The 17,985-nt window shown below is 48.9% G+C and overlaps 1 protein-coding gene across 1 annotated transcript in view; it reads left to right on the top strand.

Annotated features, from left to right (window-relative positions):
* Rhpn2 (rhophilin Rho GTPase binding protein 2) overlaps nucleotides 1-17,985 on the top strand; it is a 60,004-nt gene that overhangs the window by 37,809 nt on the left and 4,210 nt on the right. The window contains exons 8-14 of the mRNA XM_075984424.1: nucleotides 3,411-3,598; nucleotides 4,002-4,158; nucleotides 6,573-6,692; nucleotides 10,388-10,582; nucleotides 13,290-13,366; nucleotides 13,932-14,078; nucleotides 14,416-14,571. Coding sequence (XP_075840539.1) covers nucleotides 3,411-3,598; nucleotides 4,002-4,158; nucleotides 6,573-6,692; nucleotides 10,388-10,582; nucleotides 13,290-13,366; nucleotides 13,932-14,078; nucleotides 14,416-14,571 — 1,040 coding nt within the window. The remainder of the gene's footprint in view (nucleotides 1-3,410; nucleotides 3,599-4,001; nucleotides 4,159-6,572; nucleotides 6,693-10,387; nucleotides 10,583-13,289; nucleotides 13,367-13,931; nucleotides 14,079-14,415; nucleotides 14,572-17,985) is intronic.

Below are 17,985 nucleotides of genomic sequence, written 5' to 3'. Positions count from 1 at the left end.
GGAGCTCAGGGATAGGACGTTTGCTTAGTATGTGCGGGGCTCTAGGTTTGACCCCCAGTGCTACAGACAAATGAAGGGAATGGAGAAAGAATTCCCACATATGCCCATATCTGTGATAGACTGGGCACAGTCAAAGATTAACAACTAACAATAAAACAGAACAGTGATAACAATGCAACGTGATAAATTGCTTGTTTCTGGAATTTTCCGTGCAATACTATCATATTACAGTTGGCTGAAGGTAACCGAGCCGGAACAAAGCTGAACCTCAGATAAAGGGAATTACTGTTACTATTGCTACTTTTCGGATTATGCTTAACCGGCCAAGTTTGCAGAGCCTGCGGTTGCTGATTTTAGCGCTGTCAGGTACTGCACACCAGGAGCCTGCTGCTTCTGCTTCTGTCACTCACAGACTGTGCTGCTGGTGGTTCAGGTTGGCCTTGACCTTGGGGTCCTCCTGCCTCAGCCCAAGTGCTAGGGTGACAGCTGAGCCACCGCAATCGGTGGCTTGCCCCCCCCCCGCCCCTGTTTTAACTTCATTACCCCTACAGCAGCTCAGCCTGTTATCAACCAGAGTCAGGACTAATAAAGAAAACCAGCTTAGCACCAAGCTCTAAGGGCCGGGTGGTGGGAGTTGGTGTAGTGGGTCAGCCTGGCGCTGATCGCGGTATCAGAGGGCTCCGTGTTGCTCCAGTCTAGCAGGCCTCTGTCTACATAATGGAGGGTAATAAGGGGCGTCGTGATGCAGACCACAGGATGACCTCCAAGTGGCCAGTTGGATAAGTTTGATAGACAGGTCACTATGCCACCAGCATGGCCTTTAACTCACTATGTGGGCTAGGCTGATTTTGGATTTTGAACTTGAGCTGATCCTCTTGCTTCGGCCTCCCGAGGACTGTGATTACAAGTGTGTGCCACCACGCTCCCCTCCAGCCTTGCATCCTTTTGCCCTCTCTCTGCGACAGCCTGCCTGGAACCCTCATTCTAAAACCCACGAAGTCCCACAGCTTTGCCATTTTGACTCCTGGAGGCAAGGTCTTGTTAATATTTAGCTCGGGCTGACCGTAAGCTCTTGGTCTCTGGCGTGCTGGGATGGCAGGCTTGTCTAATTGTGGCTGGCCTCTGAGGAGTCCTAGGGAGCCACACTTTGTGACCTGCCTCAGAGGCTTCAGAAATACAAACAAAGGAACTCAGTGACAAGACGGGCTGGGGGCGGGGGGGGGGGGGGGGGGGGGACGACCAACAAACAGCCTGGAGCAGACACCATCCTTCTCTGGGGCGGCAAAACCAGCGGAACCAGTTGGATGGGAGGCCTGCAGTCCAGGCCCCTTCAGCTCCAGGTTAACTGTCCCTCTGTCACTGCTTGACTCGGTTAACCTTTCTCTAACCTTTCTCGGTGGCCACGTGGGCGTGTCCAGTGGAGGGTTCCCCAGGGAAAAGCCCTGGCACCCCTCACTCGCCCCACTGGCTTTCTGTTTTCTCCATCACATGCTCAGTCGTGGGTGGGGATGGAGTGTCCCAGGTGGGACAGAGACAAAGGTGCTCAGATGGCTTCCTGGCTTTATGCAGATATAAATGTCCCAGAAGAGAGTCCAATGTAAAAGACCGTGGTGAGGGACAGATGTCATAAATTACAGTTTCAACCATTTATTTTTTTATTTTTATTTATTTATTTACTTTTTTTTTTTTTTTTTTTTGGTTTTTCGAGACAGGGTTTCTCTGTGGCTTTGGAGCCTGTCCTGGAACTCGCTCTTGTAGACCAGGCTGGTCTCGAACTCAGAGAGATCCGCCTGCCTCTGCCTCCCGAGTGCTGGGATTAAAGGCGTGCGCCACCACCGCCGGGCTCAACCATTTCTTTTTTTTTGCTTATGTATTTATTTATTTATTATGTATACAATGTTCTGTCTGTGTGTATGCCTGCATGCCAGAAGAGGGCACCAGGCCTCATTACAGATGATTGTGAGCCACCATGTGGTTGCTGGGAATTGAACTCAGGACCTTTGGAAGAGCAGGCAATGCTCTTAACCGCTGAGCCATCTCTCCAGCCCCCTCAACCATTTCTTGTTGTAGTAAATACGCAGGAGACACAATCGTCTTGTTGACCATTGTTTTTAGGTGTGCGGCCATCAGCACCCCCAACTCAAGGGTGGCCTCATCACACGCACTGCAGTAGTCCTATTTAGACGTGTTTTTATTGGCTCGTTGAGACAGGGTCTTCGGGCCACCTTTCTGCTTCATTCTTCCAAGTGCCGGTATTACAGGGGTGTGCCACCATACCTGGCATCTCTCACTAGCAGACTGCAATGTCCCTTTCCTTATTCCTGCAGCTCCTAGTGACCAGTGACCTCTGTTCTACTTTACTCGTCTGACTTTGACTATCCCAGGAATCTTACCAAACAAAATCTCGTACTGTCTGTCCTTCCGGGGCTGGTTTATCATAGTCAGCTTGAAGTCTTCATTCATGCTGGCCACACATCCGAGTCACAGTCCCGTCTTTTGAGACAGGGTGTTAACTATGCAGCCCTGGCAAGCCTGAAATCCACTGTGTAAACCGGACTGGCTTGGAACTCTCGGAGATCCTCCTCCCTCACTTCCCCAGTGCTGACATTAAAGGCCACCACACCTGGATCATTCCTCATTTGACTGGGGATAAACCTGGGGCTGCTCACACTGTAAGCACTGCTCTCTATCCCAGCTTTACCTCAGCCCCTCACTTTGTTTGGTTTTGTTTGCTTGTTTTTGTTTTTTGTTTTTCAAGGCAGAGTTTCGCTGTAGCTTTGGAGCCTGTCCTGGAACTAGCTCTTGTAGACGAGGCTGGCCTCAAACTCAATCCGCCTGCCTCTGCCTCCCGAGTGCTGGGATTAAAGGCGTGCGCCACCGCCACCCGGCAGCAGTCAGATCTTTAGTGCAATTATTTAGCTCTGCACAAAGGGATGGCTAGATAGTGTGGCCCCTGAGAGTCAGATAGATTGTGTGTGTGTGTGTGTGTGTAGCCCAGAATGTCTTTGAACTCTCCATCCTCCTACTTCAGCTTCCCTAGCGCTAGGATTAAAGGTGTGTACCACGCACCTGGCAAAATATATATTTTTCAAGATGCTTTAGGATAATAGGTTGTACCACCTTTATATGTATATATAAATTATAGGTGCCTGCCATGTATACCTGTGTATATGTGTGCATATATAATAGAAACATGTATATAAGTTGTATATACACATTAGGTAGATGTTAGATAGATAATTTTTCTTTGCATTGTTAGTGACTTGTGCTCAGGCACCCGGGGTGCCATGCAAACACTCATTGATGAGCGACCCCCCCCAATCCAGTTGTATTTCCTTTTTTCTCTCTCTACATTAGCATGATAAAACCAGTGTGATTTCCTACTAAAGAGCAACAAATTCTGATTCTAGGGGTTTTAAACTACCTGAAGGAGACATTCACTCACACTCCAAGTTACGACATGAGCCCCGCCATGCTCACTGTCCTGGTCAAAATGATGCTCGCCCAAGCCCAAGAAAGCGTGTTTGAGAAAGTCTGCCTTCCAGGGATCCAGAATGAGTTCTTCATGCTCGTAAAGGTGGCTCAGGAGGCTGCCAAGGTAAAGGCTTCTGAGTTCCTGTGACTTTTGGGTGGGCAGGATCTGCTGGTACGGGTGGGTGGCTAGGAGCAGTGCGGAGGTGGGGGGTGGGGTTTGTCATCCACAACCTAAGCGATGTGCCAAGGTGGCTGGCCTGCATTTGCTTGGCAGGTACTGGTGTTTCAGATACGGCTCATCGTGCCCATCTGCGACTTAGCCGACAAAGCGGCCTAATGACAGTTGCCTGATCCTCTGTTAATACCGAGGCTGACAGCAGGTGGACTTGCTTGGCTTTCTGCCTGCATTCTGGAGCATTCTCCAGCGGGGGATTGATTCGGCTTAAAAGAAAGGACTCTTTCTCTGCAGCCGGACTTGGGAGGGGCCCCGTACCAGGCTTTCCTTGCCCACATCCCTTCTGTTTCAGGTGGCAGAGGTCTACCGGCAGCTGCATGCAGCCATGAGCCAGGAACCAGTGAAAGAGAACATCCCGTATTCGTGGGCCAGTGTGGCCTACGTGAAGGTCCACCACTATGGGGCCCTAGCTCACTACTTTGCCGCCACTCTCCTCATCGATCACCAGTGTAAGGCTTGGGCTCGGGGCTGTGGGCTTGCTCCCTTTGGGGCGTGCTGAGCTGAGAGGGAACTGCCTTCCTGTCTTGGATTTAGGCCGGCCACAGGGCACCAGGTGGAAAAGATACACTGACCTAAGTGGACTTTTGAAACCTCAAACCCCACACCCAGTGACACACATCCTCCATCAAGGCTACACCTGCTAATCCTTTACAAACAGTTCATCATCTGGGGACTAACCCTGCAAATATATGAGCATATGTGGGCCATTTTCATTCACACCACCATCTATCTGTGAGGATGTATGTGGGATTGTGTGTGTGTGTGTGTGTGTGTGAGAGAGAGAGAGAGAGAGAGAGAGTGCAGTGCTCATAGTGGCTAGAAGAGGGGGCTAGCTGCCCCAGAGCTGGAGATAACAGGGAGTTGCAAGCTGCTTGATGTGAATGCTGGAACTATAGTAGGGTCCTCTGCAAGACCAATATGCACTCTTAACCACTGAGCCACTCTGCAGTCCGAATTATTTTTTTATTTTTATATTTTATTATTATTTCAAGACAGCATTTCTCTGTGTAACATCCTTGGCCATCCTGGAACTCACTCTGTAAACCAGGCTCTCCTCAACTCACAGCGATCCACCTGCCTCTGCCTCCTGAGTGCTGGGATTAAAGGCGTGTGTCACCACCACCCAGTTTATTTTTAATTTTGGAAGTTTTGGGGATGAAATGCAGTGCCTTACTCGGTAGTGTTTATTTTAATTCATTTAATTATTGTATATCTACTTAGAGAAGGAGGTCTCCCTATGTAGCCGAGGCTGGTCTTGAACTCAAGATCCTCCTGCATTAGCCTTTCGAATGCTAAGATTATAGGTGTGTGCCAGCGCACACATCCTCAGATAGTAATTTTGCTGTGTTTTATTGAAAAGGATGCCAAGTAGCCCAAGCTGGCCTTAAACTCCTTTTCTTTCTGTCTTGCTCTTAAGTGCTAGGCTTACAGGCATTTGCCACTGTGTCTAGCAAAGGTGATATATTTTTTTATTTTAATGAATGAATTTGTGTGTGCTGCTAGCATTTTGGCTGATGGGTGGTATTTTAAATGAATCAAAATTCGTGGCAAAAAAAAAAATTGTGAAAGCCGGGTGGTGGTGGCGCACGCCTTTAATCCCAGCACTTGGGAGGCAGAGGCAGGCGGATCTCTGTGAGTTCGAGACCAGCCTGGTCTACAAGAGCTAGTTCCAGGACAGGCTCCAAAATCACAGAGAAACCCTGTCTCGAAAAACCAAAAAAAGAAAAAAAAATGTGATTAAAATTCTAAATAGCCGGGCGATGGTGGCGCACGCCTTTAATCCCAGCACTCGGGAGGCAGAGGCAGGCGGATCTCTGTGAGTTCGAGACCAGCCTGGTCTACAGAGCTAGTTCCAGGACAGGCTCCAAAGCCACAGAGAAACCCTGTCTCGAAAAACCAAAAAAAAAAAAAATAAATAAAATTTTAAATAAAAAGATTGGGCATGGTGATATGTGCCTTAAATCCCAGCATTCCAGAGGCAGAGACAGATGGATCACTGTGAGTGTGAGGTCAGCCTGGTCTACAGAGTTCCAGGACAGCCAGGGCTACACAGAGAAACCCTGTGTCCAGGTTTCTGCAGCCCAGTTTGAAAAGGATTGGTGCTGTGCTCACTGTGAGTGTTCTGTTTGAATAAGATTCCGCCATATATGCAGGCTGGCTTCAGGCTCACGGTTTCTGCCTCAGCCCCTCAGCACTGTGCATGAGCCACCACACTATTCCTTCCTTCATCCAGATGGTTTTACAAGTTATGGGACTGGAGAATATTTCCATCCCGCTCACTGCTTGCACACAGTTAGCACTACCTATCACACGGTTGGGCACGCAGCTTAGTCCTCAGGCTGCTTGCCTGGTATGCAGGAAGCCCCGGGTTCAATCTATACCACTGAGAAAGCTGGGCGTGGTAGTACGCACCTATAACTCTCACACTTGGAAGGTGGAGACGAGAGCGTCAGGAGTTTAAGGTTATCCTCAGCTACATAGTAAGTGCTGGGCCAGCCTGAGCTACTAGAGACCCTATCTCCCAAATTAACAAGAAAGACCTCTTCCAGGGAAGACAAAGGAAGGAAGGAGACTTACCGGGGTATGGCAGCCCCTGGGAGGAATGCAGAGGGGACAGCCACAGGGTCACAACTGTGCAAGAAGACTCCATATAATGATCAACTTGGAGGAGTAGGTAAAGAGTTGGATTCAGGGTCAAATCCCGAACCTCTAGTGTGTGGCTGTCCCCTTGGGAGCAAAGGCTTAAGGCCTCGCAGCCTGGGTTATACCTTGGAGCCAAAAGGAGTTTGGTGGCATTGTTCAAGCAGAACTGGGGTCTAGGGCACTGTCTCCAGAGAGATATAACCTGTGGCTGTCTTTGCAGTGAAGCCAGGCGTGGACGTAGACCACCAGGAAAAGTGCCTATCCCAGCTCTACGACCACATGCCGGAAGGGATGGCGCCTCTGGCCACGCTGAAGAATTACGGGCAGCGCATGCAACTAGGTGCGTGCTCCTGTCCTGGGACTGGGCTCTGCTAGCTGCACAGCCCCCAACGGGGCTCCGAGGGAGGGCTTGGGAAAGGGGACCACCCTGCACTGAGACATTGCGTGGGCCTGCCCTCATCACAGAGGGCTTTCCAGAGCTATGTCCTCACAGCTCCTTGAGTGCCCAAGCTTCCAACCACAGCCAGGCTTTTGACTATCTCCTAACATTGTAGCTGTTTGCGGATGGCTCTGTTGTTGCTCCCCTACCCTTTCCCTCCGGTCCCCTCTCCTCTTATCCCTTCCCGTCCCTGTCCCTTCCCCTCCCGTCCCTCCCAGCCCTTCCGTCCCTTCCCCCCATCCCTTCTCCTTCCCTCTCCCCCGCTCCTCCTCTCCCCTTTCTCCTTTATCAGAATTGGGAATTGAATAAAGGGCCTCATGATTGCTGGGCAAATACATTATCACTAAGCTACACCCCTGCCTTTTTTTATATTTTTCTTTTGGGAACAAGTTCTTGGTAAAATGCCCAGCTCTGTAGCCCAGGCCAACCTTGAACTTGCTACCCTCTTGCCTCAGCTTCCCAAGTGTAAACAGAGGTGGAGCTTTTCTTTTGTCCTGACTTTCTGGTCCCAAATAATCACACAAAAGCTTCTATTAATTACAGAATGCTTGACCTATAGCTCAGGCTTATTATTAACTAGCTCTGACAACTTAAATCAACCCAGTTCTATTCATCTTCATTTTGCCACGTGGCTTCATGGCTTCACCTGTCCTCTAGGACATCTTGTTTCCCCAGCAGCTGGCTTGCATCTCCTCAGACTCCACCCTTTGGCTTTCCTGCCTAGCCTTATTCTGCCTGGCTATGGGCCAATTCAGCTTTATTGTTAACCAATGAGAGGAATACATATTTTGCAGTGTGCAGGAGGATTATCCCACACCCAAGTGCTGGAATGCACTGGTTCCCATTGTTTTTGATGCTTCACCAATGGCAAGTGAGGGCTGGAAATGGGGTATCCTGGTTTGGTCGTCAGCATGAACGTCTCCCCATTTTGGTGATATTCTGCCTCTGGGGTATCTTGGCCATGCCTGGCATTCCTGCCTGCCTCTCTCCACATTTGGTCAGCAAATTATACGAACTTTACCTAGAAAACATGGCTGAGGTCTCACCTCCTCTTATCCCGCCACCCTGGCTGAAGTCACGTCAACAGAGCTTACCTAACTCATGCTGACTCTGTTGAATCCCACACAGCTCTGTGAGATAGGCCTGGTAGGACCCCCATTATCACAGCTGCACTCCCATTTCCCTGTTCCCACAGACCCTGGCCACCTTAATTCTCTGCTCACACCCTGATGTGTCCCTTCAGGCACTTGTAAGGTCAGGAGTGAGCTGGCCCTTGCTCTGACTCACTCTGCCCTTCCTCCCTTCCTCCCTCCATCATAACCTCCTTTCCTAGAAGACCAGGTTACGTTCCTGCCCCAGGGCGGTTGCACCTGTTTCTTTTCTTAGTGGCACCCTCCTCCCAGGCATCGCCATGGCTGGTGTTTTACTTCAGAGCTATGCTCCATAGTAAACCTAGCTGTCTACTTGGTAGACCCTGCCTACCTGCCCAGCCTGCATCCCTGGGTTGAATCCTGAGGACCAGACAGGTGTGGGAGGACATGCCTATGATCCCAGGACTAGAGAGGGAGGTGGAGGCGGGAGGATCAGAAGTTCAAGGTCAACATTGACTACCGTGGTCAGTTTGAGGCTAGCCTGGGATATTTGAGAACCATCCACTACCCCTGCCCACATGCACCAAAAAAATTAAAAATGAAAAAAAAGTTAAAAAGAAAAGTTACTTCGGGGGCTGGAGAGATGGCTCAGAGATTAAGAGCACTGGCTGCTCTTCCAGATGTCCTGAGTTGAATTCCCAGCAACCACATGGTTGCTCACAACCATCTATAGTGAGATCTGGTGCCCTCTTCTGGCGGACAGACATACACGCAGATAGAACACTGTATACATAATAAATAAATCTTTAAAAAGTGACATCATCGGGCTGGAGAGATGGCTCAGAGGTTAAGAGCATTGCCTGCTCTTCCAAAGGTTCTGAGTTCAATTCCCAGCAACCACATGGTGACTCACAACCATCTGTAATGAAGTCTGGTGCCCTCTTCTGGCCTGCAGGCATACACAGACAGAATATTGTATACATAATAAATAAATATTAAAAAAAAGTGACATCATCAAATACACGTGTGTACACGCACAAAACAGGAATTTTTTTTCCTTTTTAAAGTCACTCAGAAATGCCTTTCTTGGTCTAGGAGATGTTTCTTTTTTTATTGATATTTATTGAGCTCTACATTTTTCTCTGCTCCCCTCCCTGCCTCTCCCCTCTCCCCTTCAATCCTCCCCCAAGGTCCTCATGCTCCCAATTCACTCAGGAGATCTTGTCTTTTTCTACTTTCTACTTCCCATGTAGATTAGATCTATGTAAGTCTCTCTTAGTGTCCACATTGTTGTCTAAGTTCTCTGGGATTGTGGTTTGTAGGCTTTCTTTGTTTTATGTTTAAAAACACCTATGAGTGAGTACATGTGATAATTGTCTTTCTGTGTCTGGGTTACCTCACTCAAAATAATGTTTTCTAGCTCCATCTATTTTCCTGCAAAATTCAAGCTGTCTTTATTTTTTTTCTGCTGTGTAGTACTCCATTGTGTAAATGTACCACATTTTTCTTATCCATTCTTTGATTGAGGGGCATTTAGGTTGTTTCCAGGTTCTGACTATGACAAACAAAGCTGCTATGAACATAGTTGAGCACAATTGAGCATCCTTTGGATATATGCCCAAAAGTGGTATTACTGGGTCTTGAGGAAGGTTGTTGAACATTTATTTAAGTGTCTTTCAGCCATTTTAGATTCCTTTGTTGAGAGTTCTCTGTTTAGGGCTGTACTCCATTTTTTTTATTGGATTATGTGGTCTTTTGGTGTCCAATTTCTTGAGTTCTTTGTATATTTTGGAAATCAGACCTCTGTCTGATGTGGGGTTAATGAAGATCTTTTCCCATTCTGTAGGCTGTCGTTTTGTCTTGTTGACCGTGCCCTTTGCTTTAAAGAAGCTTTTCAGTTTCAGGAGGTCCCATTTATTAATTGTTTCTCTCAGTGTCTATGCTGCTGGGGTTATATTTACGAAGTGGTTCCCTGTGCCAATGCGTTCAAGAATACTTCCCACGCCGGGCGATGGTGGCACACGCCTTTAATCCCAGCACTCGGGAGGCAGAGGCAGGCGGATCTCTGTGAGTTCGAGACCAGCCTGGTCTACAGAGCTAGTTCCAGGACAGGCTCCAAAGCCACAGAGAAACCCTGTCTCGAAAAACCAAAAAAAAAAAAAAAAAAAGAATACTTCCCACTTTCTCTTCTATGAGGTTCAGTGTGGCTGGCTCTATGTTGAGGTCTTTGATCCATTTGGACTTGAGTTTTGTGCATGGTGATAGATATGGGTCTATTTTCATTTTTCTACATGTTGATATCCAATTATGCCAGCACCACTTGTTAAATATGCTTTCTTTTTTCCATTTGATATTTTTTTGCTTCTTTATCAAAGATCAGGTGTTCGAAGATGTGTGGATTGATATCCGGGTCTTCTATTAGGTTCCGTTGGTCCTCCTGTCTGTTCTTATGCCAGTACCAGGCTGTTTTCAGTACTGTAGCTTAGGAGATGTTTCTGTCTGCAGGTAAAGGACATCTGCACCGGGCCATTGGCTACCACGAGGAGTCGCTAAGGGAGGCCAACCTGTGCAAGAAGCTGCGTGACATTCAAGTGCTCCGGGATGTGCTGTCTACTGCTCACCAGCGCACTCAGCTCAAGTACAACCAGCACCGAGAGGATGACGATCTTCTGAACTTGGTTGACGCGCCAGATGTCCTTTGTGAGTGATGGGAACCGCCACCTGGCTGTGTGGCACCTGTGGCGTGGGGCTTGTGGCTACAGATATACAAGCCCGTATCAATTTGGCCTTCCAGGACTGAATTGAAGAGGGACCTAGTACCAATCCTGTTGGATATAGTGACTGTAATTCTAGTATTGAGAAGGTGAGGCAGGAGGATGCTATAAATTCAAGGTTAGCCTTCACCTGGGCTACATAGTAAAACCCTTGTTTCTACCAGGGTGGAGGTGGGAGGTGCTGCTTTTACCTTGGCCTTTCCACCCTGTCCTTCTCACCTTCACCTCCTCACCTCAGCCTCTGTCCCCACCTCCTCTCAGTCCCCGCCTCCTCTCAGTCTCCACCTCCTTTAAGTCCCCACCCCTTCTCAGTCTCCGCCTCCTCTCCTGTGCTTTCTTTCATTGGCGTGGTGGTTCAGGCTCTCCTGGTCTTAATTCTGTGCTCCTGAATGGGCTTCGCTAATCCCTCTGCTGAGTCTTCTTGACCAGCCTAAACTCCCAACCTTTCCCTGAGCTCTGCTTTCTCTGATTTGTTTTGGATACACCCCTCCTCATGCTGTCCCAGGCCTGCTCTGGGCTTCAGTGATCTCTCTGGGGCTTCTTGGTCAGCCCTGCAGCTTCCGCCAAGGACTACGCTGGCTGTCTTCTTTCCCACCTACCTCCCTAGCTTGGAAGCCACAAGTGCACCTGTTTCTTTTTTTTTTTTTTAAGATTTATTTATTTATTAAGTATACAGGCCAGAAGAGGGCACCAGATCTCATTATAGGTGGTTGTGAACCACCATGTGGTTGCTGGGAATTGAACTCAGGACCTTTGGAAGAGCAGGCAGTGCTCTTAACCACTGAGCCATCTCTCCAGCCCAGTGCACCTGTTTCTACTCCTGGACTCGCTCTCTCCCTTTTGTGGCCCCAACATTTCTAACTGTCCTAGATGTCACTCGCAGCAGTGTTGAGGTGGCCTGGACAGTTATTGCTCTGCCTGCCGGGGAGTGCCAGTCATGTCTCTGCAGGACCTCACTCAAAAGGTCACATTACAGGGAGGGATGATTAGGATTTCTTTTAAATTAGAGATGAAAAATTGGAGGGTAACCCAGTTGAGTCAGGACCCTTTGAGGACGCAGAGGAAAAACCAGTTCAAGCTGGGTGTGCTGGAGCCTCGCAGCATTCCTCTTGCAGGGCAAGGGGGCAGGTCCCTTTGGAATGGAGAGGTCTAGTAACCAGACAAACCAGCGCCTGTCAGAGAATGCCTCTGTGCTCAGATCCTAGACAGACAGATTCGAGCTTTGCTGATTGCCCTGGAGGACAGGAGTTTTAGTTTCTATAGCCTGCTTGGGGGGAGGGAGTTATGAACCAGGAACTGTGGATGAGAGTTTTAAAAAAAATGTATTATAGTATCTCACCCTCTCTATTTCTAGTTACTCTGATCTTGGTCTCTAGAGTTCCGTCCGTAGAGATAGGACCTCGTCAAGCTGGAATACTGGGCTCTTCTCTACCAGTCTTAGCATTTGCCGTCTGCCAGCCGCCATAGTGCACTGAAGATGAGGAAGTAGCTGGGGCTGTAGCTCAGTGGTTAGGGCTTTAGATTCCTGCAGGTGTGGCTCAGTGGTAGATCTCCTTCCTAGAATCCCCCAGTGAGGGGCTGGGGTGTGGCTCAGTGGTAGAGCCCCTGCCTAGAATCCCCCAGTGAGGGGCTGGGGTGTGACTCAGTGGTAGAGCCCCTGCCTAGAATCCCCCAGGGAGGGGCTGGGGACTTGGTTCTGTGCAGTTCCTAGTTTGTATAAGGCCCTGGATTTGATCTCATATGCAACTGAAATTCAGACAAAGAGGAAATTCAGTTTTTATCCCAGGTGCCCTTATATGAGGTGAACATAGGAATGCCTGTCATGGATTTCATTCTGGTGCTGTATTCCCCTCAGCCCAGGAGCTAGACACTAAAATCCATGCTCTAGAGCAGACTGGAGCCCACAGGAACCCAGCATCCTGTTAGTGTTCCTAAGAACCAGCAGGGCCATTATGTTACTAGAGGGACTCTGCCTTGGTGATCAGGCTTTCTTCTTCTTCTTCTTTTTTTTTTTTTTTTGGTTTTTTGAGACAGGGTTTCTCTGTGGCTTTGGGGCCTGTCCTGGAACTAGCTCTGTAGACCAGGATGGTCTCAAACTCACAGAGATCCGCCTGCCTCTGCCTCCCGAGTGCTGGGATTAAAGGCGTGCGCCACCACCGCCCGGCGGTGATCAGGCTTTCTGACAACAGTTCTCAACCTGTGGGTCGAGACCCCTTTGTGGGTGTCAAATGACCCTTGTACAGGGATTGCCTAAGACCATCGGAAAACACAGATCTTTACGTAATGATTCATAACAGTAGCAAAATTGCAGTCATGAAGTAGCTACGACATAATTTTATAGTTGGGATCACCACAACAGGAGGAACTGTATTAAAGGGCCACAGCGTTAGAGAAGATGGAGTTGTCACTGGTTCTCTGTCCCAGCCCCGAATGGTTTAAGGTCCATAGGAAGTGCCCCAGGGAAAAGCATGGTCACCTAGGCCAGGTCTGAGGGGTTTTCCATCTATGCTGCGAAGTGTTTAAGCCAAGGAGACATGGTTCGTGTCTTTGGAGGGAGGTCTTGAGATCTGAGTTTTCAAGCACTACTTTCTCTGATACATCTACTTACCCTAATCCATAATCTTCTTCTTTAGCAAAAACCGAACGGGAGGTTGAAATAACCTCCCCCCAGTTCTCCAAGGTGACAGTCACAGACTTCTTCCAGAAGCTGGTAGGTCAACCACTTATTTCGTAAATTACCTGAAGACTTTCGTTGAACCTTGTAACTTTTCTCTTTATTTATTTATTTTATTATTATTTATTATTATTATATTTTGTTTTGAGACAAGGTTTCTCTGTGTAGCCCTGCTGTCCTAGAAACTGACTCTGTAAACCAGGCTGGTCTCAAACTCACGGAGTTCCACCTGCTTCTGCCTCCCAAGTGACGGTATTCAAGGCATGCACCACCATGCCTGGTCTTATTAAGACAATTAGTAGGCATAGGGGTATAGCTTAGTCACAATGCGCTCCCCTAGCATGCACAAAGCCCTGGGTTCGAACCCTAGTAGAGTAAGAGAGACTATGAATGAATTTCTAAAAGTTCATTTCATTTTAAATATACTGGATACGTTAGAGACAGTGTAAATACTGTTCTTATATGATGGCACCAGCACACGCTGGAGCTGATTGAGAAACAAAGGCAGGGGCAACCCTCGACTCCATGTGTTCGAGACCAGCCTGGGTCACGTGGCACTTCCACCGCCAAGCCCTTCACCGCACGACCCTCTCTTCCCAAGGGCCCCCTGTCTGTGTTTTCGGCCAACAAGCGCTGGACGCCTCCTCGAGGCATCCACTTCAAGGTGGAGGAAGGGGACTTAGGTTTCACCTTGCGAGGGAACGCCCCAGTCCAGGTGCACTTCCTGGATCCTCACTGTTCTGCTTCGGTAAGTGGGAGGGCCCACGAGGGTTGGGGAGGAGTCAGAGTCAGCGGCCTGGACCCAAGTAGCTGTGGGATGGAGTTTTGGGTTTGGCCATGCCCAAGGTTTGACTGTAAGTGAAAGGTGTACCTGCCACCACTACCCCTCAAATGAATTTTTGCTTCTTGTAGTCAACTTTTATGCAAATGTCAGGCTGGGGTGTAGCTCGGTGCTGGGGGACCTAATTAGCATATGGATTACCGCCCCCCCCCAATCAAAAGACAGACTTACACCAATGGCTACTTAGACCATGAATCTAGGTTTAATGAGAATCCCTGACATTCATCCAAGCAATTCTTTTTAGCTGGCAGGAGCCAAGGAAGGAGATTACATTGTTTCCATACAAGGCCTGGATTGCAAGTGGCTGACCATCAGTGAAGTCATGAAGTTGTTGAAGAGCTTTGGGGGGGAGGAAGTTGAGATGAAGGTCGTGAGCCTGCTGGACTCCACGTCGTCCATGGTGAGCGCAGACACCCCTGGTGGTGAAGAATGGGTGGGGGGAGGTGAGTGAGAGTTTGGCCTTGGCGTTGTCAGGCCCCCTGTCTCCCACCTGCACAACATGGCAGGAACCTCTGAGGCCATGCCCGGTTCTCTCTGCTCATCATTCTGGCATGAGCTTGCCCTGGGTCAGAGAACTTGAAAACTGACTTTTATCACTGAAGTAACGGGCTAAAAATGCTCAATTAGAACGGAGCACAGTAGAGACCTGGGATCCAGGTGAGGTAGCAAGGTTTCAGGCCAGCCTGGGATACAATGTGAGACCCTGTGCCGGGTGGAAGGATGGAGGGATGGATGGAGGGATGGATGGATGGATGGATGGATGGATGGATTAAACACATGGTGGGGTTATGCAGAAGGGCTTAGAGACCTCGACAGTCATTTCCTCGTGAGATCGTGGGAAGTGTTTGCCGCTTCTGTAAGCTCAGGTGTGAAGTTAGGGCCTTTGACTGTTTACCCAGAGGGAGGAGGTGTATACTAAGGCATCAGGTTCTCTTCTGCACTTTGCCACACTTTACAGTGTACCCTAGACTCTGCATATTATCACAGCTTTATTCCCGGCACTTTGAGCCTAAGCTTGTGTCTATGGTAGTCAGTGTTCCGTTACTATAACAAAAGACCTGAGGCAAACTCCTTATGAAAGAGGTTTATTCAGCTCACAACTTGGGAGGCTGAAAGTCCAGATCTAGTGGCCCCATTGTTCTGGTTAGGTGGTAAGGTAGCCGGCATCATGGTGGGAGAATGTGGAAGGGAGGGCTCATGGTAGAGAAGAGGAAGCCAAAGCTACCAGGGTCTCAGGTCTCTCCCCGGTTGACCCAAGGACCTCCGGGAGGCTTGCACGAAGAAAGCAAAGCTTGGGTGTGATTTTGAAAAGAATATTAATGTGGTCCAGTGTCCAGCAATGGGAACAAGGCTGACAGAGCTTGAACTCGTGTAAGTGAAGAGAAGGAAAAAGCCATGGAAGAGACTTAAGAAGAGTGTGCTAGGGAGGGATGGCTCAACAGCTAAAACCTCTTGCTGTTCCTGCAGAGGACCTGGATTCAGTCTCCAACACCCACATGGCAGTGCACAATTGTATCTGGCGCCCTCTTCTGGCTGTCTTGGACATTGCAGACACTTGTACACATAAACAAATTTTTTTTTAAAACTTTATTTAACTTTATTTCATGCACATTGGTATAATGATGTTAGATTCTCTTGAATTGGAGCTACAGACAGCTGTGAGCTGCCATGTGGGTGCTGGGAATTGAACTCTGGTCCTCTGGAGGACCAGTCAGTGCTCCTAACCACTGAGCCATCTCACCAGCCCCTAAGCAACAAATTTTTAAAAAGAAAGAAAATAAGGGTGTGCTGAGCACAGCACCAACAGGAGCTAAGAGTGTTCTAGAGGGAGAGAAGACCAGTAAGACCTTTAAACAAGTGTACTGTGACCAGAGGGGACTACAGGAAGTGGAGCGGAGGGCTTGTTTACAGGGGCGGAGGTTGGAAACCATTCGGTCTTTACAGAAGGGTGCTGACGTATTCTGGTGTTTGTTTTAGAAGAACTGCTGCCTAGAGGCAGGCCATGGGTATCTGGCCAAGTGGTGTAGACTTTACGTGTGCACGTGTGTGTGTGTGCACGTGTGCGTGCGTGTGTGTATGCGAGATGTTCATGTCTAGCATTTGGCAGTTGTATTCATTAACTTCATGTTGCTATGACTGAAGTAAGAAACTTGGGAGAGGTTTATAGTGACTCGTGTCTTCAAGGGACACAGTTCAGTCACGGTAGGGAGGGCGTGGCGGCAGGAGTGGGTCTATTTGTCCTTACATCTTGGATGATCAGCAGATATCGCCTTCAAGGTGTTTCTGAACAGGCAATCACACACACACACACACACACACACACACACACACACACACACACCCCGCCCAGGAACAGAAGTTTGTCTGAGAAGAGCTTAAACAGGCAGCCATGCATGGTCTTGACCATTGCTAGGAATCTGGACTCCACGGAGTTTGCTCTGTTTATTTCTGTTGCTGCCCTGCCTTTGAACCAGGCGTCAAGGAACCAGACATGGTGGTAAAAGCAGTTGTTTGGCTGGGCTATGGTGGCGCACGCCTTTAATCCCAGCACTTGGGAGGCAGAGAGAGGCGGATCTCAGTGAGTCTGAGGCCAGCCTGGTCTACAGAGCGAGTTCCAGGGCAGTCATGACTGTTACACAGAGAAACCCTGTCTCAGCGGGGGTGGGGGTAGGGTGGGGGATGGAAGCGATCATTCAACACACACACAGCCTGGCTGAATTTGAGTTTGGCTTTAATTAGTCAGGTAACTTGGGCAAGTCCACGAATAGCTCTGAAGCTCAATACAGTGTGTGTGTGTGGGGGGGGAGTGTTTGTATCCTTGGGGTCCTAACAGGCCGCTGTGAGTTCGCGTAGGCAAGGCCCCTATGGCAGGCACGAGGTCCACTTGTTTATATACTGGGTGTGATATTGATGCCCAGCACTGTTATGGTTGTTCTTTGTAGCTAAGTGAGACTTCAGATAAAGACACTTGAGCACTGTTTGCTTTTAAAAGAAGAGTTTTGGTTGATTAGTCTTAATTATGTGTAGGTGTGTGTCTGCGTGTGGCTTGTGAGTTCAGGTGCCTGGTGTGGGAGGTCCTTCTGTCTCTGTGTTGCTTTTATTGGTTAATGAATAAAGAAACTGCTCTGAGCCTATGGCAAGGGCAGAACAGAACTAGATGGGGAAAGCTAGGCTGTCTGCTGGGAGAAAAGAGGGTGGAGTTGGAGAAGAAGCCATGGAGCCACCACAGGAGATAGACTATCACCACAGGAGATAGTGCTGAAACTTTGCTAGAGGCCACGACCTCGTGGTGACGCACAGATTACTGGAGATGGGTTGAATTAAGATGTAGGAATTAGTCAATAAGAAGCTAGAGCTAATGGGCCAAACAGTGATTTAAATACTATGGTTTCTGTGTGATTATTTTGGTTCTGGGCGCCGGGAATGAACAAGCGACCCTTCCTGCAACAGGTGTCAGAGCGTTGGGTCCCTTGGAGCTGGAGTTATAGACAGCTGTGTGCCTTTTGACACGGGGCTGGGAACTGAACTCAGGTCCCATGGGAGAGCCGCAGGTGCTCTTAACCACTGAGCCATCTCTTGGCCTCTGAACACTGCTCATGACGACTTTTGTTCAAAATCAAATGGTGAGGACTGGGTTGTGGCTCAGTCACCTAGCGCTTGCTTAGCAGGCCCTGGGTTCCTTCCCAGTGCGAGAACAAATGAAGGGCTGTGCCCGCCCACATCAGCCACCTGCCCTGCTTTGTTGTGACTGGTGGGATCCGTGCTCCTCCCTAGAGCACAGTTTGGGAACTACTGACAGACACAGTGGAAGGAA

Source organism: Microtus pennsylvanicus, chromosome 1 (assembly GCF_037038515.1).
Source record: "Microtus pennsylvanicus isolate mMicPen1 chromosome 1, mMicPen1.hap1, whole genome shotgun sequence".
In the NCBI taxonomy this organism is placed as follows: Eukaryota; Metazoa; Chordata; class Mammalia; order Rodentia; family Cricetidae; genus Microtus; species Microtus pennsylvanicus.
The sequence above is the reverse complement of the archived record's forward strand: the minus strand, read 5'-3'. Positions and strand labels throughout refer to the sequence as shown.